This window comes from Aulostomus chinensis, chromosome 8 (assembly GCF_037954235.1).
Source record: "Aulostomus chinensis isolate RoL2024-O1b breed Wild chromosome 8, RoL_Achi_v1.0, whole genome shotgun sequence".
Lineage (NCBI taxonomy): Eukaryota > Metazoa > Chordata > Actinopteri > Syngnathiformes > Aulostomidae > Aulostomus > Aulostomus chinensis.
This window is the reverse complement of record NC_141327.1, coordinates 8,660,730-8,685,222: the sequence shown is the minus strand read 5'-3', so window position 1 is coordinate 8,685,222 and position 24,493 is coordinate 8,660,730. Positions and strand designations below refer to the sequence as shown.

General features: G+C 42.2%; 1 protein-coding gene across 2 annotated transcripts; it reads left to right on the top strand.

The window, feature by feature from the left end:
• The first annotated feature begins 16,936 nt into the window (after nt 1-16,936).
• On the top strand, nt 16,937-24,093 carry odad3 (outer dynein arm docking complex subunit 3). Of its 2 annotated transcripts, none has more exons than XM_086210717.1 (13): nt 16,937-17,092; nt 17,306-17,427; nt 17,542-17,619; nt 17,865-18,041; nt 18,134-18,235; nt 18,467-18,592; nt 20,687-20,809; nt 21,458-21,607; nt 21,713-21,846; nt 22,042-22,207; nt 22,330-22,479; nt 23,628-23,715; nt 23,825-24,093. In XM_086210717.1, the coding sequence occupies exons 1-13, from the start codon at nt 17,014-17,016 to the stop codon at nt 23,950-23,952; spliced, it is 1,623 nt and encodes a 540-aa protein (XP_086066843.1). In that variant the 5' UTR covers nt 16,937-17,013; the 3' UTR covers nt 23,953-24,093. The 2 variants fall into 2 exon arrangements, with proteins under 2 accessions (XP_086066843.1, XP_086066842.1); XM_086210716.1 differs by having other exon boundaries at nt 21,686-21,846; nt 23,825-24,092.
• The last annotated feature ends 400 nt before the right edge of the window (nt 24,094-24,493 follow it).

Below are 24,493 nucleotides of genomic sequence, written 5' to 3'. Positions count from 1 at the left end.
GCTACCAGCATCACCTCTGACACGATCTGGCAGTCCAAATACATTAACGGCACCCTGGAAAAGATGCAAGGCAGTCGATGCTCGGTTGTCTGTGCAACATCTCAGGAAGGTAATGCAGCGACTGTAGCCATCAACTGCTCCATGATACACAAATCCCCATGGATTTAACTTGTGGTTTGTGTCAATGTGCCTGAAATAAGAAGAAATTTGTTGTTATTGTTATTGTTGTTGTTGTTGTAATAAACTACACTGGATGTACATAAAAATGTAACTTCATTGGCTTTGCTGTTACTATATGTACTTGATAATAAGAATGTTCCTTGTATCAATATTTTGGGGAGAAATAACTAATGTTAATCAAATTAATAAAACAGTACATACCACACTTGATTTGGGGCAGATACATTGTAGACCCTCCGCTGAATTGCCCTTCGTCCTCTCAAGGCTCACCCCACTGGATCTACTGTTCTTAAACGCTCCCGTACCCGCCAACGCTGAACTCTGATTCTTCTTCCTCTCAAACTACCAGTGATATAGGTCTCGCCAGAACCTGGGGTTTGCCTGAGAATCTCAGCAATAAGTCGATCCAGATCGACATTTGAAATGTCAGTGAAATTCCCATAGTCCACCAGGCCGAGCTCTGTCCTGTGGTTGTACAGTGTTCGTATGTTTACAGACAGCATCCAAGATATGGCCATCCAGCTAAATCCTAAATCCCGCATGTGAATCAGCTGAGCAGCTGTTATGTTATACCTTTAATGAGAAAAAAGGAATGTGTTAATTCATTGAATAAATTCTTGTATTACCTTGCAACCTATAATAATTTCTATGTAATAATACATTATAACAACTTTGTAACTTCTTTATTGTACCGTGTACTTAGTATTACTCTCGGCCTGTATCAGCCTCCATCCCCATACCCTTATTTAAATAAGGGAGACGCGGGATGGGTGCCCATGGCATGAGCTTGTACATCAGCTCCCAGGTGGAATGTTACTTCCACCAACATCTCCATGAGAGACTCATAAATTCCTTCAAGAATGACGCATAATGTCCTTTCAGCAATGTTTTGTTGAACATTACTCATAAGTACTGTGAATGTTGCAATAATAGAGATATGATCCTCAAGGTGACGCGATATAGTCTCCAAACTGTTAGTGTCATTTGGAGTACAACCTGTGGCAATAAAGTTTTCCAGTTCCAGAAAGTATTGGAATAGTTCAACTGATGCCATTTTGTAAAACCAGCGTATTCAGAAAGCTATCACTTTGATGAAAATGATACAATAGGTTTTGGATCTCATTCAGTATTATCAAGCTTTTAAGAGTATATAAACGGTTCCCTCTCTCTCTCTATATATATATTCAGAGTTTCATTCAATATATTCAGAGTTTCATTCAATATATTCAGAGTTTCATATATATATATTCACAGTTTCATTCAATATATTCAGAGTTTCATTCAATATATTCAAAGTTTCATATATATATATATATATATTCAGAGTTTCATTTAATATATTCAAGGTTTCGGCAAATCTCATTTGCATTTGTCTGTCTGTCCACAGTCCGCTGTGTAAGTAACGTGTCCAAAGCTGACAATGTGTCGCCGATCATCAAATATGTTCAGTACTAAAATTATGTTCAGCCTGCATTGGTCTATGAATGTGGGCGATTCTTACTGTATATGAACAATATATGAAGAGCTACCCTTTCAGTTCACGAAATCCCTGCAGCCGCAGCAGCTTCTCCAGTCCCGGAGAAGTGCCGCGTCAGAGCGCAGTGCCATTACGCACGGCCGATCACTGTTTTACCTTCATTGAACCACCTGAAAACTATATCGAGCGAACCATACAGATCTAAATACGGACCTCTACACACAGCAGAGTGTTCCGTTAATAGTTCTGCTTTTTTATGAAAGAAAAACATGGCCGCCCGCAGGCACTGCCGTGAAGTCTGACGTCAGTCGAGTTTCATATATATATTCAGAGTTTCAATTCCATATATTCAGGATTCATTATATATATTCAAAGTTTCATTATATATATTCAAAGTTTCATTCAATATATTCAAAGTTTCATTCAACATATTCAAAGTTTCATTCCATATATTCAGGGTTTCATTCAATATATTCAGAGTTTCATTCAATATATTCAGAGTTTCATTCAATATATTCAGAGTTTTGTATATATATTCAGAGTTTCATTCAATATATTCAGAGTTTCATTCAATATATTCAGAGTTTTGTATATATATTCAGAGTTTTGTATATATATTCAGAGTTTCATTCAATATATTCAAAGATTAATTTCCTGAACGGCATGCCATAATATATATATATATATATATATATATATAGATATAGATATAGATATAGATATATATAGATAGATATAGATATAGATAGATAGATAGATAGATAGATAGATAGATAGATAGATAGATAGATAGATAGATAGATAGATAGATATCATGTCCAAATATCCATGCACAGACTCGGATTGGGTGCTGGTAGGTTGCAGGATAGTCTGTGGGATCATCAAAGTGATAAGAGGCTACTCCACACTATGTTGACTTTAAGTTTTTATTTCTAGCGAATGCATTTCACCTGTAGCATCATCAGCTTCACTGAGATATATAGATTTATCTCAATAACAGTGATCAAAGTTACTGAAACAACAAATTAAATAATAGTTTGATCTTTATTTACACAATCGTGCTGTTTGTTGTGCATGGGTGTAGGTGTAAACCTAAGCATATTAGAGAGAAATACAGCGTCCAATATACAATACTACATCTAGAGAACAGGGAGGCAAGCAGGCAGAAACGTGAGAATTAGATTGTGGCTGGCAGTGGATCACTCTGTCTTCGCATCTAATGCTCTCCTCCTCGGGTAAGCGCTTGTGCAGAGGAGTGAGTGGAGAGAGCAAGTGACGAATTTAGAGGATTGGAATTTGGCTATAGGGTTTTGAAGTCGCACAATATGGCTCACAAAGAGCATAATCAGGCAAACTCACCAAACATGCAGTCTTGCATGAGTGTTTCCTTGAATGGTTTCTTGGCTGTACAGCATTTGTCCTTCTTCCCTGTCCAACTGAATTCAGAGGCCACAGCGTTGGTTAGAGCAGCTGACATTCTCCTTACCATGGAGTCGGACTTGGTGCCTCCTACTAGAGCCAAGTGAGCAATCTTATGAGAGATGAGAAGAAATAAATGGTTGTCATCAAGATGCTGCCTGAAATCATTGGTTATACTGTTGAAATCATTCTGTGGAACATTATGTTTGGGACAGCAGACAATTGGTTGAAATTCCACAAATGCTCTCTCTCCTCAAGGATATCTATCTGCCGCTCACACAAACAAACTTCAGCCACCATTGAAGTTATCTTCTGGATGGCAATATCTTGGGAAAAAAAAGGAAAAAATGTAAGAAAAATTTCATTATGTAAGATATGAAAACTCTGGGAATTACACATTTTGGATGATTTCAAAAGGGTCTTGAATATATGATACAAAAAAAAAAATTGTGTAAATTCTAGAGCCTGAAATAAACAGCTAAAGCCATTTTCATGTCAAGAGACCTTAACTCCTGAAAGTACAATATTTAAAGGGGAAATTTGTGACGGAAGGCACAGGAATCAAGACCCAAAAATGCTCAGTGGCGATCAAAGAGGTTTTTAATGAAACACAAAATCAGTTCACCAGGGAACGAAAAAAAGTGCAGTTCAAAGAAAGTCACAACCAAAAACGTCCTAACTAAAATTCACAAACAACATGGGCTCAAAAAACAGTTTGTTCAGAAAAACTCAAAACAGTGGCAGGGCACCGAGGATAACTCACAGACTTTACTGAAACAAACGAAAAACTGAAAGCTAGGCAAGAGGCCGGAGATCTAGTGAGGGCACAAGAGAGCTCGAGGTTCTGTCTAAGGCACACATCAATTATCTGGCGCTAAAGACGGGGTGAGAGAGGCAGAAATACTGGACTGATTAGGAATGAGCTGCATGTGTGCCGGGAGCCCCCTGCCCTCACCGATCGCCCCGCCCCTTGCTACACCTGCAAGGATAGGAGAAGGAAAACAGGATCACACAAATACCCAAAACCATGACAAAATTTGTCTGAGAGCATTGCCAGCATTCTTGTTTACGACATTTTGTATTGTCTCTGGCTGCTTATTTGGGGTAACCACAAAGTGTAAAATTCTGATGTGAGTGGCAATAATATACCTCAAACGTAAGTTAAAGCCACCCCTCACCAAATTCAAGTCCAGAATAAAACAGACACAAAAGACTAAAGATGCTGTCATCAGCTGAAGAAACAGGCAACTCCTCAGAGGCACAACAGGTGAGGTCCAAGTCCTGTGAGCGACATCTGACACAAAAAGGCCTCAAACTGCAGGATCAGGAAGCAAAGAAAAATGAAAAGGCATTGAATAAAGTCTATGATTCTTGGAAGAAAACAGCAATGGAGATTAGAACAAGGCTCAAGACCTTATGCTCAGCTGAAGTCCTTGAGGGAAGTCAAAGGAACAAATAAGCCAAACACGATATAGTATACCAACATTACGAAGCAATTTGGCGCAACCATTCCTCCAATCCAGATATTGTCAAGAGAATGGATGCATGTGGCACTCTGACAGCTGAGATCTGCAACCTAACCAGCAGATGACTAGAGAATACAGCTGAAGCATTCAATGACCACCTTGAAAAGGAAAAGGTGAGGATGGTATTAAATAAGAATGATTATGGGTCTGTCTTTGGAAACACAAAAATACAGGAACTGTGATTTCACAAGAATCTGACAACCATTCAAATGCCACCTCCAATTCCTCTAGCAAACATGCAGATGCAGAAGCAGACCTTGCTAACAAATAAGAACAAGCAAAAGCTATGCAAGGACTACATGTACAACAAGCCAAGGTCAATAAACTGGAGAGTGAGTGGAAACTCAAGGAAGCACAAATGCTCGCGGAAATTAAACAAAAGGAAGCTGAAATCAAATTAAAGATAGAAGAGGAGAAAACGAGGCTACAACAGTTACAAGCAGCTACAGCTACAGCAGACAACGAAGTAAAGGTAGCAGTAGCTGGAGTGAGAGTATACAACAGCCTTGATGGCCTTGAAGATTGTGAAAAAGGAACAGCTTTGAAATCTCACTTGACTGCCAAAACACTGAACCCCAAAATCCACTCAATTCAAAAGCTACTGTATATGACCGACTTGGGTTTGTCGCTCCCTTCACCCTGAGTGGAAAATGCATCCTACAGGAGCTTTGTTGCAGAGGCATTGGATGGGATGATCCAATTCCAGAGAACTTGCATTCACAGTGGGAGGAGTGGAAGAAGGGTCTCCAAAGGTTAAAGGAAGTCACAATTCCCAGATGTTACCACCCTCAAGACTTTGGCAACATTGTAAGAGTGGAACTGCACCAATTCTCAGATGCCAGTAATGCAAGATATGGCCCATGCTCTTACCTAAGGTACACAAATTGCAAGAATGAGACCCACCGCAGTTTTGTAATGGCAAAGGCAAGGGTAGCACCTTCAAAGATCACAAGCATCCCGAGACTTGAACTCTCAGCTGCAGTCACCTCAGCTAGAATGAGAGTTATGCTGAAGGCAGAACTTGAGATGAAAATTGATGAAGAATTCTTCTGGACTGACTCCCAGGTAGTGCTGGCTTACATCAACAATGAGGCACGCAGATTCCATGTTTTTATGGCAAACCGCGTTCAACTGATAAGAGAGTGTGCAGATCCAAATCAATGGTACTATGTTGATACGGCACAAAACCCAGCAGACCATGCCTCCAGAGGTCTTCAGGCTGCAGAAATCTCCTCAGCTGGCTGGTTATGAGGGTCCAAGTTTCTGTGGGAACAAGAGGTACTCCCACCCCCTTGGCCCACAACAGAGTTGTTAAATCCATTCAAAGTTCTCTCAACCCAAGTCAGCAAGGAGAATGATATCTTAACCCGCCTCCTTGGTGTCTCGCAGTCTCTCTGTGTTTCCACAGATCCACCAGAGCCCCAACCGCCGCCTGCATCGCCCCCCCCCCCTCTTATTCCCTACTGTTACACCGGCCTGCGCTCCCCTTCCATGAACCAGTCTGCCATCCAGTCCCCCATCAAGCTGGCTTGCTCTCCCTGCCTCCCCTACCAGAAGCTTCCTTCTTCAGCGGTTATTAACATTTCCGTGTTTCCCACATTTTGTATTGTAAACTGTTTTCTTGTCTGTAACAACATCTACTGCACGTCTGTCCGTCCTGGGTGAGGGATCCCTCCTCTGTTGCTCACCCTGAGGTTTCTCAGATTTTTCCCTGTTAAAAGGGTTTTCTATGGAGTTTTTCCTCAGTCGATGTGAGGGTCTAAGGGCAGAGGATGTTGTTATGATGCCATGTGAAGCCCTTTGAGACAAACTGTTTGTGAAAGCGGGCTATACAAATAAAATTGCCTTGCCTTGCCTTGCCTCAGCCGATTCTCCACCTGGACAACACTTGTGAAAGTAGTGGCCAGAATCAAAAGACTAGGGCCTAAGCTAAAAGATCATGGTGACATTGTGACTGTTGACGAATGCAGGAGAGCTACTGAGGTGTTGATCCAGCTTGCTCAGAAACAAGCCTTTTGTGGGGGGTGGTCCTCTTCCCGGTGTGGTGGTTGGGCTGGGGTTGGTCGCGGGCCCTGCTGTCGTGCGGTGGATTGCTCGCTGGCGTTTTCACTAAGTCTGAGGTGCCCTGGACCGTATCAGCATCTATGGAGTACTCAGCCCCAGTATGGAGGAAGATGAGAGTAGGTTTTGTCCGGGGGTGGCGGTCCTGGGCGTGCGTGCCTTCAGCTCATCCTGGCGGGCGGGCTGGGCCTCTCGGGGGAGTGGGGGGTCCCGGCTGGCTGGCTGGTGGTGCCCTATAGCCTGAAGCCCGCCTGCTCTGGGGGGAGGGGGAGAACAGGGGATGGGTGGAGGGGAAGGGGATCGTGGGTTGGGGGGGGATAGCTCTGTTCGGGGGTGGTGGGCCTGGTCATTGTGTTGGGCTGTGGCTGCCCCGCCTGGGTGTGGGGTGTGGGTGGGTGTCGGCCTCGCCACTGGTGGACCTCTTGGGGGGCTCCGGTCGGGTCTCGGGCCAGAGGGGCCCTGTGCCCCTGGGCCCCCTGGGGGGGGGGGGGGGGCGGGGGTGCCCGGCGGGACCGGGGTCATCTCTGCCCCGTCTCTCTGGGGGTTGCTGCTCCTATGCTTTCCTATGGGTCCTGGCATGGGTTGGGCCTGTGGCTGTTTCCCTGGGGGGGGGGGGGTGGCCTGGGGCTCCCCGTGTCCTGGGGGTTTCTGGGTGCTCTGGTGGCCTGGTCCTGACCTACCTGCTATCCTGGGCTGGGGGTGCAATGTCCTGGCCCCCCCACATCAGCTACAGCTAGCTACGCACAACATCCAAGACAAACCGTAGCACACACACATACACACGCGTATACACACGTACACACATGCGGCGCACAACTGACCCATAAACTCACACTCAGACATTTATCTTAAAATTATATTAAACCAAATGGTAAGCCTGCACCGGAAATTCTGCAACCAATGTTTTTTCCTTTTTTTTTTTTTTCCTTTTCTCCTCTCTGTTGTTGTTGTTACTTTTTCTTTGTTTGTTTGTTTGTTTTTTTTTGTTTGTTTTTTGTGTGTTTTTTTTCTGCTGTTGCTGTTGTTGTTTTTGTCTCCCCCCCTCCCCCTTGTCTTCCCTATCCTGTCCCCGTTCTCTCTTCCAATCCACTCCTGAGCCTCAGTCCAGTAGCTTTATCAATGAACCAATACCATTCCTAATAAAGTTAAACATAAATGGCAATAGGAGGAGTTTATCAGATTCCTCCTATGCAGAATAAAACTGCTTCAGTACAACAAGGCACCAGGAACATTGATGCTGCTTGCCCCAGCTACTGAAGAGGACAAGTTAAAAAAAAAAGAAGAAACAATTCTTTTCCCAAGAACTCAGGAAACTTCAAGGTGGTTGTCAAGAGGAAAACCTTGCGAGTTCAAGTCCCCTCTTCTGCCTCGACCCCATTCTGGATGGATTCTTACTTATTCGTGTTGGTGGAAGACTGAAAGAGTCAGCCCTCCGTCAAGAAGAAAAGCAGCCCATCATTCTCCCAAAGGACAGCCACATCACTAAATTGATCCTGTCTCACTACCATACCCAGACCTGCCACCAGGGGTGAAATCAAACCCTGATGGAACTTCGAGCCAATGGATTTTGGGCTATTGGTGGGAGCAAATCAGTTGCCAAGCTGATACACAGATGTGAGCACTGTCGGAATCTCAGACGTCCAACGGAGGAACAAAGAATGTCTGAACTCCCCAGAGAACGTTGTGAAGCTTCAGCTCCCTTCACATTCTGTGGTATGGATTGCTTCAGCCCATTTATCATCAAGCAGGGTCGCAAGGAAAGCAAGAGATACAGACTCATTTTCACATGCCTGTACTCTTGAGCAGTCCACATTGAAAGCTTGAAGATCCACAGATGCTTTCATCAATTTATTAAGGTGCTTTATCAGCCTTAGGGGAGCCATCTACCAACGCTGTGATCAGGGCACAAACTTTGTGGGAGCCAAGAATGAGCTCAGGGAAGCCCTCAAGCAATGTGATACAAAGGCCCTGGAAGCCTTTCTGGCAGATAAACAGTGTGAATTCATTTTCAATGCTCCATCAGAAGTCATGCAGGCGGCGTCTGGGAGCAACAAATTCGAACCATTCGGAATGCCCTTAATGTTACCATCTACCTGGCAGACTAGACGACGCATCCCTTAGAACGCTGTTCTATGAAGCAATGGCCATTGAAAACAGTCGTCTACTAAATGTCGCCGGAATCAATGATCCAAAGTCGCTAGAGCCCTTAACTCCAAACCCCCTAATCTTGATGAAGTCTAAGGTTGCCAAACCACCTCCCAGAAAATTTGTGAAGGAAGAAATGTATGCTGCAAAAAGGTGGCGCAGAGTAAAATATCTGGTTGAGCAGTTCTGGAGCCAGTGGAAGAAAGAATATCTTCTAAATGCCTCCTTAAGGCAGAAGTGGCATTTACCCCGGTGCAACCTGAAAGTGAATGACATAGTCATCATCAAAGAAGACACACTTCCAAGAAATGAGTGGCATCTGGGACGTGTAGTGGAAACCATAAAAGGGACTGATTGCAGAAAAGCAATCTGGTATACGCTGTCAGATGCAGTGAGGCCTGCACGGATGTCTACATAGGGGAAACCAAACAGCCCCTCAACAAGCGCATGGTCCAACATAGAAGAGCCAACACAGCGGTTTTCCTCCACCTCAAGGAGGAAAGCCACTCCTTCCAGGACGACCATGTCCAAATCCTCGACAGAGAGGACAGATGGTTTGAAAGAGGAGTTAAAGAAGCCATCCACGTCAGGATAGAAAAACCATCTTTGAACAGAGGAGGTGGACTGCGACATTTCCTTTCACCTATTTACAACCAAGTCCTTTCAAAGCTTCCCCAAAGAGCTCAGCTGAAAGACCCATGTGGAACGGCTGCTGCCAGCACAGCCCATTAGCATCTGAGTGGTCGGTGAAACTCCCTAACGACCACCCCTGAAACTCCCTGACACCGCACAACGACTGTCGTTTGGGGAGGCCAGGTGAGTCTCGGGAGGGTCGTTTCCACCACAATAGCACTGACCACTCCCACATAGGTTTATAAGCTGGAGTTTCCACACTCTTCACTAGAACTGAAGAAGCCTCTCGGATGAGAGGTGAAACGTCTTCAAGATAAACTTACGTCCAGTTGACCAGATTTTACTTCGCTTCGATCTACGATGACCTGGATGAATGAGAACCTACACAGACATTGTTTGTGTTTATTATAGTCTGGAAATCCTGTATGATTGTGTTTCTATATTCATCCATCATCACATGATTTGGTGGAAGTGTAAGTGGCAGCTGAATGTCAATTTAGCTCAGTAATTAAAGGGTTAAAGTTGCACGCCCCGGAACCTGTATGGTGCGCGGGAGACACGGTGAGCAAAGGACAGCAAAAGCAAAAATCCTTGCTTGTTTTTCCTATGCTGATTTTCCACTCACCTTGTTTTGCAATCGCACAGATCGGCACGGTATGTTGATGTTTTGCTCTGCCACTTGTTAAGTAGTTCACACACAAGACGATGTTCATATGCAGTGTTTTCTGAATGAGTGTTTTATTTTGGTCTGTACATCAGTGTACAGCTCTGTTCGGCTAAGAAGTGATTATTCGTGTAATGCCGATGTTCAAGAGAAGCTAGCCAAATTGGAGGAGGTTTTTTTGCACCCTTGGTGAGCGGAGCGAGGTATGTACGCTCCGTCATTGTGTCGTAAACACACAATATTGTTGTCGGAAATGTTACTATCTACAATTATGGCGCTCATTGTTATTCTCTGGTGTCATGTAGGATTTGTGTGTCAATTTTAGTTTATCGAACCAGTTTAATCTGCTCTGTATGTGTATGCTTAAATGTTGCACTGCAATATTTATGAATTTGTTTACATTGGTGTTATGTTACATTTGTGGGTATATCTTTGTTTTTATTTTACTTAATAGTTTCACGGTGCTTGACTTGATGACAGAATAAAATTCTGCACCCGTTATGGAGACTCTGCATTATTGACTCCAAGGACTGCTACAAATACAACTCAAAAACACAAGATACTAGGTGTCTTGTACTCTACTTCTCTTTGAAAACTTGCATAAAACGTATGCCTTTGTTTGCATTGTCAATATGAACCTTTAGTATTGTGGATGTTCTTAATTTTTACATTCAAATGTATTGAGAGAATATGGATTTGCAACTAGTAGGAAGTTCAACATTTTGGATGTGTGACGCCAATTAGCATAGCAGTTGTTGGCCATGGTGTACCAGCTATTTCAGCATGTGCCCTATGTATACTTTAGCTGTGAAAGGGTTGTTTCATCCTCATGTTTGGTCAATAAATCTGCTGACATCTTCACCCAGTCTTGATGTTAAGTATTAACCTATTTGCCAAAACTTGCACAAACGTATTAAGGACATCACAACGAAATGACAGCATCCTTGCAGACAAGATAAAACATTCAAACCTGGCAACAGACACTACTAAGATGCTACAACATACCAGCTCTGTATAGCTACCGCAGTAATGTCTGAAGTGTTATCCATGCTGCTTCATCCTTAGGGTGACCAGACCGGAGTGGTAGAGAAAACAGAGGTGACACTTCCATAGAGTCCCATTGTAAGAAATGGAATTAAGGGCCTACTTCTGGGTTATGGAGACTCCAATAGTTCCAAACATTGTGTATCATGGTGTTGGAACACATTGATTCCAGTGGCTGCACATCTAGCAACTCCAGTGCTATGTTAAAAAGATATCATTATCTTTCCAATTATAGAGTTTATGTCCTGTATTAGCAGATGTTTATGTTGTAAATTATGTTTTCTTTGATATGTGTCAGCTAGGGTTGCCAACTCCCAGAGACTGAAAGAAGGGACACCCCCGGGCCAAAAAATTATGGGGTATCGTGTGGGTCAAAACTCCTGAAATGCATAGAAAAATGTATTTTGGCATTGTTATACAAACACAACATGGTTTACATATGCCTACATTTGGCTACTGTATTACACCTACTGCAACAAGTCCTTGGTCTTGGTCTGTGGTAAAACTGGGGAAGAATTTAGTGATATTTGATCCCCCTTTATTTTGTGTCACCTGTTTGTGTATTTCTGTGGTGGCATGCTGTTTCAGGTCGTTTTCTACCGTGAGCAATTGAAAACTCCCTCTGACACAGGTTACAGAACACCCGGGACACATCTCCACTTAAAGGATTAACCCAACTGTGTTTTTCTTCCCACTTTTTATTATAGGATACTAGCCTTTTCTTTTTCGCGAGGCTGGGGCCTGGGACCACCACATCCTCCCCATCTCCACTTTCATTGTCACTATGCTGCTTACCGGTAGCAGCGCTCATTTTTCAACACAAGTTTAGAGACTGACATGCCACAACAGAGCTCTCCTGCACCGCGTGCGTACACACACACACACACACATACACACACGCACGCGCACACACACACACACACACACACACACACACACACACACACAGTGTTGCCTGCCTGTCAACTGAGCGGCGCGGAGCGCTCCTAGTCGAATACAGCACACAAACACACAGGCAGGAATCCTGCAGACACACTGCATGCTGTGCAAACAGAAAAATATATACATCTTCCCTTTATCGGGGAGGCTGGGACAAACGATGCCCCATGCGGGATGGACCTCTTTTAGCTCTACCAGCCATCTTATTCCAGCCCATATGTTCAAGCATAAATTGCAAGTGTCAAAAAAAGTTAGTTGCTTATAGGCTTACTTTTCTTACTATTGATTCAACATACATTATTCCAGCATAACTGGTGGTTCTTTTATACTATACTTTATACTACTACTATGTCTTTAAACAATGTGGGGTAGCCCAGATGATGATGTCATGGCTTTTGAAGCTCCTGATAGGTTAAACCCAGTTCACACTACATGATTTTAGGTGTTGGTGACGTCAGCGACTTCCCTCCCCCAAATTGGGGTGAGGCACTAATGACCGCCGCGACAAAAGTAATGAGGTGTAAACAGCTTGAAGACAATTGACTGGGAGGTCACATGCAACTTCGGCGACAAAACGTGGACATCTAGCACTGCTAGATATCCAGGACTTGTCGCGGTGACGTAAACAGAGCTACGCCAATTCAGAGTTGGGTGGTGTGAACAGCAGTGTGAGTCACCAACAAAAAATTTGCGTAGTCTGAACTGGGCTTAACTGACAACATGCGAGTTAATTGAAGGCACACCTGGGAATGTATTTTAAGGCCACACCTCAAACATTCTGCTTATTTTATTTGAAATCATGGGAAAGTCAAAAGAAATCAGCCAAGAAATCAGGGAGAGAATCATGGAGCTCCACAAGTCTGGTTCATCCTTGGGTGCAATTTCCAAATGCTTGAAGGTGGCACACTCATCTGTTCAAACATTTATATGCACATATAAACATCATGCGACTGTCCAGCCATCACACCGGTCAGGAAGGAGACGGGATCTGTGTCCCAGAGATGAACATGTTTTGGTCCGACGTGTCAATCAACCCCAGAACAAAAGCTAAACCCCTTGTGAAGATGTTGGCTGAAAGTGGTAAAAGAGTGTCATTATCCACAGTAAAAAGAGTCCTGCACCGACATGGACTGAAAGGATACTCGGCGAGAAGGAAGCCATTAGTCCAAAAGAAACATAAAAAAAAGCCAGATTACAGTTTGCAAAAAGACACTAAGACAAAGACCTTCACTTCTGGAGCAATGTCCTGTGGTCTGATGAAACTAAAGTGGAGCTGTTTGGCCATAATGACCACTGTTACATTTGGAGGAAAAGGGGGGAAGCTTGTAAACCTGAGAACACTATACCAATTGTGAAGCATGGAGGTGGCAGCATCATGTTGTGGGACTGCTTTGCTGCAGTAGGAACTGGAACTCTTCATAAAATAGATGGCATCATGAAGAAAGAATAGAGACATTAGCCAGGAATCTAAAACTTTGGCGCAAATGGGTCCTCCAAATGGACAATGACCCTAAGCATACTGCCAAAAGAGTTAAAAAGTGGCTCGAAGCCAACAAAGTCAATGTCTTGGAATGGCCATCGCAAAGCCCTGATCTGATTCCCATCAAAAATTTGTGGGAAGATCTGAAAAGGCGTGTGTGAGCAAGGCAACCAACAAACCCGACTCAGTTATACCAGTTCTGTCAGGAGGAATGGGCCAGAATTCCAGTAAAGTACTGCAAGAAGCTTGTGGAAGGATACCCAAAACGTTTGACCCAAGTCATGCGTTCAAAGGCAATGCTAAATACGAAGGAAATATATGTAAACTTTTGACCTTGAAGTAGGTAATAACAAATTCTCAAATAAATAAAATATACTCTCTCATTATTGTGGTATTTAGCAAAAATAAATAATTTTGGTAATCCTAACTGACCTGAAACAGAAGAGGTTTATTCGGATTTAGCTTCAGACAGTGAGAAAAAAAAATGTCTTTTTGCACAGTGTATGTAAACTTCTGGTTTCACCTTTGTATATATATATATATATATATATATATATATATATATATATATATATATATATACACATATATATATATATATTAGACCTGTCAGTCGATTAAAAATTTAATCTGATTAATCGCATGGTTTTCCATAGTTAACTCACGATTAATCACATATTTTTATATATATTTTGTAATATATTTTTATATTTTATATATATATATATATATATATATATGTTCGAAAGTCCATGTTGTGTTCATTTATTTGATTAGTTTACTACAAATTATAAGTTTATCGCTAAGTTTTCATATGTCTTACGTTCTTGAATGCACCATTGTTTTTCTGAGGCTTTGAACGCATCACACTCGCGTGCGGTATATGTTAAGTAGCAGCGACTTCTCGCTTTTGATACGTGCCCGGCAGCAGTTACAACGCAGAATAAACCACGTTAAAGGAATATCTGCCACTTACGTGCTCTTTAACGGGAACACCAACCTCCTTACCTTGCCTCTCTAAACCAGAATACTTGGAGATTCCCCCTATCTCCTGTTTAATATATATATGTGTGTGTGTGTGTGTGTGTGTGTGTGTGTGTGTGTGTGTGTGTGTTTATTCCCCTGAACATAAAATTAACATTGTAACAAAGTTGAGTCTTGTTCTGAGCACAGTAAATATACACTATACATACAAAAATTATGTTTTCTCCTACACAGGTTCAGGTGAGTATATTTAGGCTGAGTTATTTCACAAATTGGCTATGTTTTGTGTAATGTTAAGTATTCATGCCTCAATAGATAGCATCAATAGATGACAAAACGCACAATATAGGTCATATCATATGGCTTCTACACACACACACACACACACACACACACACACACACACACACACACACACACAGCATTTTTAAGAATGTCACATACCCTGGTTCAGATGAAATTGCTCCATCACCGCCACATCCGGAGCAACTGGGTCGGCTTGCTGTTGACAGCCCATCAGCAGAAAGCATTATTGAGCCATGAGATAATGTGTGATTTTATTCATCCTTAATTCCTTAGGTAGATTTTGTTCCAAGACCACACAAACTACACAGTAGCTAACAATACTATCCCAGCCAGCAGACTGCGCAAAATTAGGAAGAAATAAAGTTACATACTGTTGTTCAGAAGAAATGTCGCCATCATCGACGTCACTCATGAATCTTCTGGGTGCTTTGATCACCCTAGATGACGTTCTTGGCATCTTCTTGAGCCACTCAAATACTTGAAAAACCGCAAAATACCACTCAAAAACGTCCGTCACTCTCTCCAAGTCGCCTTCACTCCCGGCACTACATGCGCTGTGCCCTTTGCGACGGAGAATTACCGTGATAACCACTATATGGTTGGAAAGCGCAACTTCTCCACTTTCAGGATCCGTTGGAATTTTTTCGATAGCACAAATGGTTCAAGAGTTATGGTAATAAGAGTGACACATGCAATTTGGGATTTGCTAGCACATAATTAGGCTGGAATTGATTGCTTGAGTGACCTGTATATGTTTTTATTAATGGTAGCTAGTTGTTGCCATTGTTTGCTGTGCCCCCCAACCCCTCAGTCTTTCTCTCTGCTCATCTTTCTCCTTCCAGCTCTCCTCCACTAACTAGAAATGTTGAGCAGATTTGCATTCCCTTTAAGCCTGGACCTGCTCAGCATCTCTGGCTGTTAAAAAGAAGATTTTTGTCAGTGCTGTTGCAAGATGTGCTTGCTCATGAAGAATTTTTGGGTGTAAATTAATTGTAGGAGTGTGTAGGAATGTGTGTGTAGGTGTAGGTGTAGGTGTGTAGGAATTTTTCGACAAGTCATCATTAATCAATCAGAAGGACCCACAGAGTCTATATTGCACTGTTCAAAATCTTGGGAGGTAACCTTCTAGTTGGTTCAAAAGAATTTATTCAGATCAACAGAAAAGAGTACAGAGCTCTGGAGATCGTCTCCCTTATCCTGGAGTCGGCATACGCAGATGCGTCGTCCCTGCCGTTGGGGCAAGAAGTCCAACGATCTAACTATCTTCTCCAGTTTTATGTGTTACAAGGAAGTGCTTACGTGATCGCGTCTACGTGCAAGTGGGTATTTTTGATCTTCGTGTTATTTTGCAGAATCTTCTGTCTGACCGCGTGCCAGCACCATCTGTTCCCATCGTAGACTTCTTGTTGCATCTATGAAGATCAAAACCTCTCTTTCCCTGATTCATGACCTTGCTCTTATCTACTTCTGACTCCCACTACTTCATGCTACCGTAGAAATTCTGTGGACTCTGTTCTGACTTAATTAGCTTGAGGGAGTGATGCTATCCATGAGCTACACTCCTGCTATTCCCTGTTGTGACCATTTTACCTGTGTCCACTCTTATACAATCTGGTCTGTGCTTCACTGCCTTGTGTTTCCTGCACTCTATTTTAAGCAAATGTATGTATAAATTTAACTACAGTTTAAGCAAATATATGTATGGATTAATCTACAATTTAAGCAATATATATATATATATATATATATATATATATATATATATATATATATATATATATATATATATATATACATACATACATTTATCTACAGGTGCTAGACCTACTGTACTTGTGAAGTGTCAAGAGATAAACTTTTGCTGTTTGGCGCTACACAAATTAATTGACTTGACTTCACAACTAGTTTTGACAATCTAAATTTAAACTTAATTTAACCACAATCCACTTAGCTTTAACAGGACCTCAGAATTTTCTCTCTCTCTCTCTCTCTCTCTCTCTCTCTCTCTCTCACGCACACATACACACACGGCTCATTTGAAACTGAGTCTCACTTTAATGTGTAATGGTTGCTAGGCAACGATGTTCACTAGTCGCAAGTCTTTGGGCAGGTCAGACAAGGAGCGAATGCGCCGATTAATATAAAAGAAATAAAAATGCCGTTCACTGTCGACACAATTAAAACTTCGCTACCCAACCAAATAACGGAAATGCAGCGTAAAATGCAACTTTTGGGTAAGTTTGTTTCAAATAAGCTTGTTTCATCGTGTTCAGTTCATTAGTAGAATGCTTTTATAAAACTGGCTACTGCTAACTACCATGTTTAGATACATCTTTTTGGATAAGTGACGCACCGTGCCACTGCGAACAAAATTACTGATGAAGTGTTGCTATCCAGAACACCGTTGTATATGTGTTACTAGGGTATTAATGAATCATGTCCTCTAGAGAGCGACAGAAACGCTTACTACGATAGCTCCCAGTCCACCATCAAGGGGAACTGCGAGTCTATTCGCCAGCTAAGACAAGAGAACAGGAGGCTGCACAGGAAGGTGGTTGAGACCAAAGCTGTACGTACACTCTTTAGTCCATCCGTAGAATTGTTTTTTAAATTCAGTCAAAAACTCCCTACAACTCATAATACTACTGGCTGCCTCGGTGGTTAAGGTCTGGTTTCCTTCCAGGGGGATGAGCTGATCATCAAAGGTGCATTTCATAACAGAGGTGTGGAGAAGGATGTGTTCAGCTGCATGTCAGGGAAGGTGAGAGGACTATAGGAGACAGCAGCAAATTTTAAATCTTTGTCTTCATGTTCATAACAAAAGGTAAAACCCACGTAGTGCTTCTTGCTTCTAAAAGAGATAGATATAATCTTATTGTGTGCAGAAGGACACGAGTGACACTCCCACCCCTATGTTTTTTATTGACTGAGAAAACAATATTTAATTTAAAACATCCTCAGGCAGTACTTATCATTCTACAGTCATGTTATTGCCTTTTTTTTCAGGAAGCTATAACAACACTTGACCAGAAGGTGCTGATGAAAAACAAGCATCTTAATGCCCTTAAACACACAACCCAGACCTACCAGCAGTGCTTTGATGAGCTAAGGATGGAGTATCAGAGACTTAAACCAGAAACTGATGATGATGCTCATGCTTTGAAAAGACTGCAGGAAGCCATGGTACGAGGGACTGGCTTGAATTGTTCTTTTGACCATATATATCCTGAATGAAACATGACTGTGCACACAAACAGCTATGTGCTTTTCTTCAGAGGCTGCGTGCACTGGAGAACCGTCTGGAGAAGACCCAGTTTAAATGCAAGGAGGCAGAGAACATTATGACTAACTATCTGAAACTCAAAAGTCACCTGCAGGTTAGGACTGATAATCCTGTTGTATCTTTCAAACTAACCTACTAAATTCCCATTTCAAGACATGGTAACTGTGTATCCTTGCACCTCTACATGACTGTTTTGTACATATGATCATTGTCTCCTCATCATTTTAAATAAGAGGAATTTAGCATGACCTATGTGCTCTTGTATTTAGGTTTGATTTTTGGTTACTTCATGGATTTTTACCAGTGACCAATCTTTCACTTTAAGGAGGAGAGCCTGACCTTCCAGGGCCAGCTGGACAATCTGGAAGCAGTGATCCTGAAGCATAGAGAGGAATTTTACAGCCTACAAGTCATGAACACTGAAGCCCAGCTGGTTAAAGAATCTGCAAAGGTGATCTGCAGCCTCCTCTAGCACGCAAGTGTCACTTATGATATCACCCATCCATCTATCCATCTTCACCTACTTATCTGAAATCAGGTCATGGGGGTAGCGACTCCAGCAGGGAATCCCAAAGTTCCCTTTCTCTGGCCACATTGACCAGCCTCCACGGCATTCCAAGGCCAGTCTGGAGATATTGTCCCTTCACCTTGTCCACTCTTGAGTCCCTTATAGATGCCCAAACTTTTCACCTTATCCCTAAGGGAGACATCAGCCACCCTTCTGAGGAAAGCCATTTCTTCCACTAATATTTCTGATCTTGTTCTTTCATTCATACCCTTTATTTCATGACCATAGGTGAGAGTTGGAATGAAGACTTCTTCATCATAAGCTTCCTCTAAATCTACAAAACACATGCAGACTGGAAGGGAAAACTTCCAGGCCCCCTCCAGGATCCTTGCAAGAGTGAAAAGTGGGTTGGTTATTCCACAGCCAGAACAGAATCAGTATCTTTCCTGTTCAGTCCAAGGTTCAAATGTTGGCTGAACCCTCTTCTCTTGCATCTTAGAATAAACTTTCACTGGAAAGCTGAGTAATGTGATGCCTTTGTAATTGGCACATGCTCTCTGGCCCCTTTTTTTAAGAGGGGAACCACCACCTCAGTTTGCCACTACTTTGGTACTGCCTCAGACCTCTTTACAATGTTGCCACTGTTGAGTTGAGTGACTACCTCAGTGACTTCTTCCATCAGTTATCAATATCAGTTAAATGCAAATGTAACAAGAGTCCCCACAAAGTCTCTTTTGGTGGTTTGAATTTTTGATTTATATACACAGTCCTGCATAAACTAATCTATTAGTGAGTAAATCAGATATTTTAAAATTACTTTTCATATTGTAATATGGAAGTTCCAGCAGTTGCACACCCACCTGTACAGATATATTACAACACCTCATCACACTGTCCAAACACTACAGTATAGTATGAGGATCTCTAGGTTATCCTCAGACCAGCCATCTATCGTTGCTTCCCGTCATCCCCGTTCTCCATACCAGCTCGTTGGTGCTTTGTACTCCTGTGTCTTTCTTGAGTATGTCCACATATGTTAATGTAGGACATCCTTGTCCTTGTCCCGATGGTTCCCTCAGCACTAACTTGCTGGCTGGAAGCTCTTGGTGTCTTGGCAGTGTCCTGCTCGTCTCATTCTCCTGGCTGCTATTTTTTGGCTCACTCTTGGCATTCCATCATACAGATTCTCATTGTTGTGTACTCTTGTTGATGTTAAGTACTGTATGCAACATTCTGGTGTAGCACCCATCTAGACACTTCTGCAGGGTTGTCTTTAGGGTCCAGTATTCACTGCCGTATAGTAGAATAGACACTACTGTTGAGTAGAAGAAGCAGAGTTTAATATGAGGGGTGAGGTTGGAATTCCATGTGTTGGCCATGCTGTTCAAGGCCCTCTATGTAAGTGCCTTCCTCATTTTAAGATCTTGTTCCATTGAGTTGACCCATGAGCCCAGGTACTTGAAGTCCTTAACTTCCTTTAGAGCAGTGCCTTCTGTTATTGTCAGAGGTGGATGTTCTGAGGGGATGTTGTAGTTGATAACTTCTGTTTTCTTGGCATTCAGCCAAAGGCCAACCTTGGTGCACACAGCCTCCACTCTGGTCAGGAGCTCCTGAGCTTGATCCATGTGGTCGGAGAGCAGGCTGATGTCATCCATGTAGTCCAGATCTGTCAGAACTACTTTGGGGTGTCGTCTTGACCTTCTTGGTGCTAGGGTGAGACCAAGATCGTGCTCTTGTTCAATGATGGCCTTCCTTAGCATGTAGTCCAGGACTATGACAATGAGGAAGGGGGCTAGGCTCCTTGGAGTACCCTAGCCAAGATGTCAAAGTCCTCACTGCTGCCATCTGGGGTCACCATCTTGGCCCTTGTTCCTTTTATACATGTTCTGTATTGCCCGAGTAAGTTGGGAGCAACACCATAGGCCTTAAAGATTTTCATCATTGTGCCTCAAATCTGAATGAATGAACTTCAAATCTGAATAACTGCCCTTTTCACCTTGCTTTCCCAACAGTCCATCTCTTCTTTTCTCCTCCCAGGCTGAGTTACGACAGCAGGAGGAGCTGCTCTACAAGGAACGCAAAGAGAGAGAGCGTACCATTGCAAGCCACAGAAAAAAGGTTGAGGAGCACAAGGCCCAGGCTGAAAAAGTTGATAGAAGGGTAAGAAATACATGTTACTACTACTACTACTTTATAAAAGATCTTAGGCCACTTGACAAGTGCTCGTAAACCTGTAAAGTAAACCTTTTATCTGTTCAATATCATGCAGGGGCAACTCTCATGTCATGTTTCTCACTAAATAATTAAAAGAGTAATAATATTCTCTCAATTTTATAGTCTTAATTGATAGATTCCAGCATGATGTTTATTTTGTGATTTATGGCCCTATTTATAGTGAAATATGCAGTAAAGTATGGTATGGTTTAGGGTGAATATTCCTTGTCAGTGACAACTTGCTGCCATCGGATGACTGTGTCTATTTACGCATTAGATCCCTCCATCAATCTGGCTCCCCAAACCCCCTCCAAAGGTGGTCACGTTTGACTGCAAAAAGCCCTTTTGTGTCACACTGGTTTTATCATTATATCCAGTCTCTGCACACAGGATGGTTTCATACTGTGTAGAAGGATATATTTCCTCTGGTTGTCATCTACAAATGGCATCAGAGAACACGATCACAATCGGGCTTTTAGTAGCAGTCACCGCCAATTATATCTTCTAGAAGATCTTTTGTTAAATTAAAACTTGATTCAAACAATTGAAGTGCAATCCTTAGTTTGGAGTGGCTATAAACCTTACGTGCTGCAGGCTCAAAGAACAACTCTGCAAGCAGATGAATTGAGCAGCGAAGTTCAGCACAGCACCACGAGAATGACGGGTGAGGAGGAGAAAACCATCTCCACCTATGAGGAGGCCTTTTATAGGATAAAGGAGGCCACTGGAGTCACAAATGTACAGGTATGATAGTGGAAGGCTTTCATAGATTTTCAGTTGTAGGTGGTTCCTGTCCATGTCCAAATATTTATATATATGCAGGAGATAGAGGAGCGTTTTATTTCCCAGAGGCAGACTCATCAACATCTGGAGAGGCTGAAAGAAGAGAATGAGAAGCACTTGCTAAAGTGGAAGGAGCAGAAGGAGCACCTGAAACAAGAGTTTGAGGACATAAAATATTCTGGGGAAACAAAAATCTCCAGGTGAGATGCCCAGTCATAGAAGACAGTGTCCTGCTCTAACATAGCGCCATGATTTCTTTTCTGAAAAGGACTTAAACACTGTATTTGTAATTCATCTAAATACACATATACTGATGCATTCTTATTGTTTATTGTCTTTTTATATGGCCCTCATAATGTACTGTTCATTCTCTATCTCTGTCTATGTCTTAATAGTGATCAGCAGATGTTGGAGATTTGTGAGCAGCAACTACAGGCTGGGCAGAAGAAGTGTGATGCAATTATAGAACACCTTGATTGGCTTGCTCAAACCCTCAGTGCTGTTCAAGCTGGAGTGGAGCACCTTGCTGACAAACTTCAACACATCTCGCTGGAAACAATTGTAAAACTGCAGTTTTAACTATTTCCTTTTGCTGTCATACTCCAAGTGTTAAGCTGTTTTCATTTGACCGAAGTCATCTTGTTTGTTTGTTTTTCTCTACTCTTCTTCTGCTGACTCTTCAGAATGAGGACATGGCAGCTGAGGTGTTGCCTGACTCAGGAGAGTCTGTGCTGGAGCTGATGATGCAGTGTGAGCTGAAGTTGCACTTACTTCACAAGGAGCTTCAGGGAAAGGATCATGCTGCCATAATGAAGGAGATGGAGGAGGAGGAGGTAAGACAAAACTGAACAACAGTAACCGGTAGTTTTGATTGACAATTCTGGGTAATGGTGGTTAGAATGGGCATTACAATAACACTCTGCATATACAGAAATTGAGTGTCTCTGCTTAGATGGATGGTACATGAACAGGGTTAATGACAGGTTTGTAGGCCAATCATGACAGATCATGCACTGTGTTCTCATATTCAGGCAATGCTTTTGAATTAGAGTGTCTGTTGAAACAGGTGCCTAATGATGGTTATATGATCAACATGTTCCAACCTTGAATAATTTCTGTCCCGAAGTGTGGCTTTGCTTGCATACCTTATCAGAATAGAAAGGCACCTGACTTATTTGGTCTTGTCAGCTTCATTTAGAGAGAATAATCTCTGAGACCTGATGCAACACTTAGTTTTTGGCTTCAAAATCAGTCCAACCCTGTTTGCCTTGCTGGAGTATGGCAGCTATTAAATGACCTGCAGCTCTACCATAAAGAGGAATGTCAAGTATGGGGAGCACCAACCACTCTAGTGCTCCAAGTTTTAATGCATGGATATGAAAAGGATACTTGGAAAGACAACAAAATTGGCTACTAATTTGCTACATATATTCATAAATCTAAACTAGACATACATTTTTCAATTCCAAAAATGTGTATAATGTTCTTTATTCAGTTAAAGCTATATATTTACTATCATTAATTTCCTATATTTATGCCCTGTCACTGGTGACAGCTGTGGGACAGAGGGCAATATGTTTTCCAGTTGTCTGTCTGTCGGTTCGTTCCATCCTTGTTAACGTGATACTGCAAAAATAAGGAACTTTTAACAAATATTCATCAAATGTTCTCTAGAACTTGGGAAATAACTAAAAAGAGTTTGGTGGACAAAGGTACCTGTGAAAGGCACACATCAAAGAGATATACAACTGTGATGCAGTGTTTCTATTTTTTTAATTATCATGCTTTTGTTTGTTTCTTTGTTGCTTTTGTTCTTTCTTCTCTCTGTAATAGAGCCCTCCAACTTTATTTTTTATTCAACAGTTCTTGTTCAACAAGAGTAATATTAAATTATATTTAACCTGTATTTCAATGGCATCACAAAAAATGGAAAATTACATGAGTCACTGACAGTTGTATGTTTTCTGTTTGTGTTGAACAGTTCTTAGTCAGAATTGAAGGGACATTACCAATTTATAACACACGTATCAAGCTATCTGAAGACCAAAAGCTGGACCTGTTTGACAGTGGTGAGTTGGCATACACACACACACACACACACACACACACACACACACACACACACACACACACACACAAACAACCACATGCTTCTTTGTTCCAATATTTGTGTTCCAGAGGATAACATTGACGAAAATGAAGTTGCTGACATCATCTCACGGGATGCACTGAAGCGCCAGTCTCAGCTGATCATTGAGGCCAAGTCCAAGAAAAAGCCCTGGAAGAAGAGCAAGGGAAAGTTATGATCCTATGGCTCCAGCAGAGAAAAGGACACTGGACATAAACCTGGTTTATAAATGAACTTCAGATTGTCAAGAGTTAAGATTTCAGTGCTTGGGAAGCTAATAAAAATCAACACTTATATTTATTTTTTCGCCAAATATGTCCATATTTCCCTATCAATAACATCAGCAACCTTGTTTAAGACACGTCTGGAGTGACTGCGAACCAGCAGAGCTGCCGCTTATGTTTATATAACATTATTGGGCTCATAGTAACGTTACTAGTTGTGAGTTGTAGAGGACTGGGATGTGTATTATAATTTCAGGAGAGTCTGCTACCTTGACTTAACTTGGAAACATACATCCGCTCTCCGGAGCTTCTCCACCCGGAAACTTCTTCCCCTGTCCACTGTGTGTTTGAGTACTGTGCATGCACAGCCTTCACTGTTGATTTGCTGTCACCCGTGCTGTGGCTCTGTGTGTAACCAATCAGATGGTGCTGTGGGTGGGGCAATGCTGGAGACAGCGTAGTGACTGCAGACAGAGAGGCATGGTTGCATCAGAG

Coding starts and splice junctions, on each gene's coding strand:
- odad3 (XM_086210716.1), top strand. CDS start 17,014: ATGCCGTTCACTGTCGACACAATTAAAACTTCGCTACCCAACCAAATA. Junction 21,608..21,685: donor CTGGAGTCACAAATGTACAG/GTATGATAGTGG, acceptor ATATATATGCAG/GAGATAGAGGAGCGTTTTAT. Junction 22,480..23,627: donor AGGAGATGGAGGAGGAGGAG/GTAAGACAAAAC, acceptor TGTGTTGAACAG/TTCTTAGTCAGAATTGAAGG.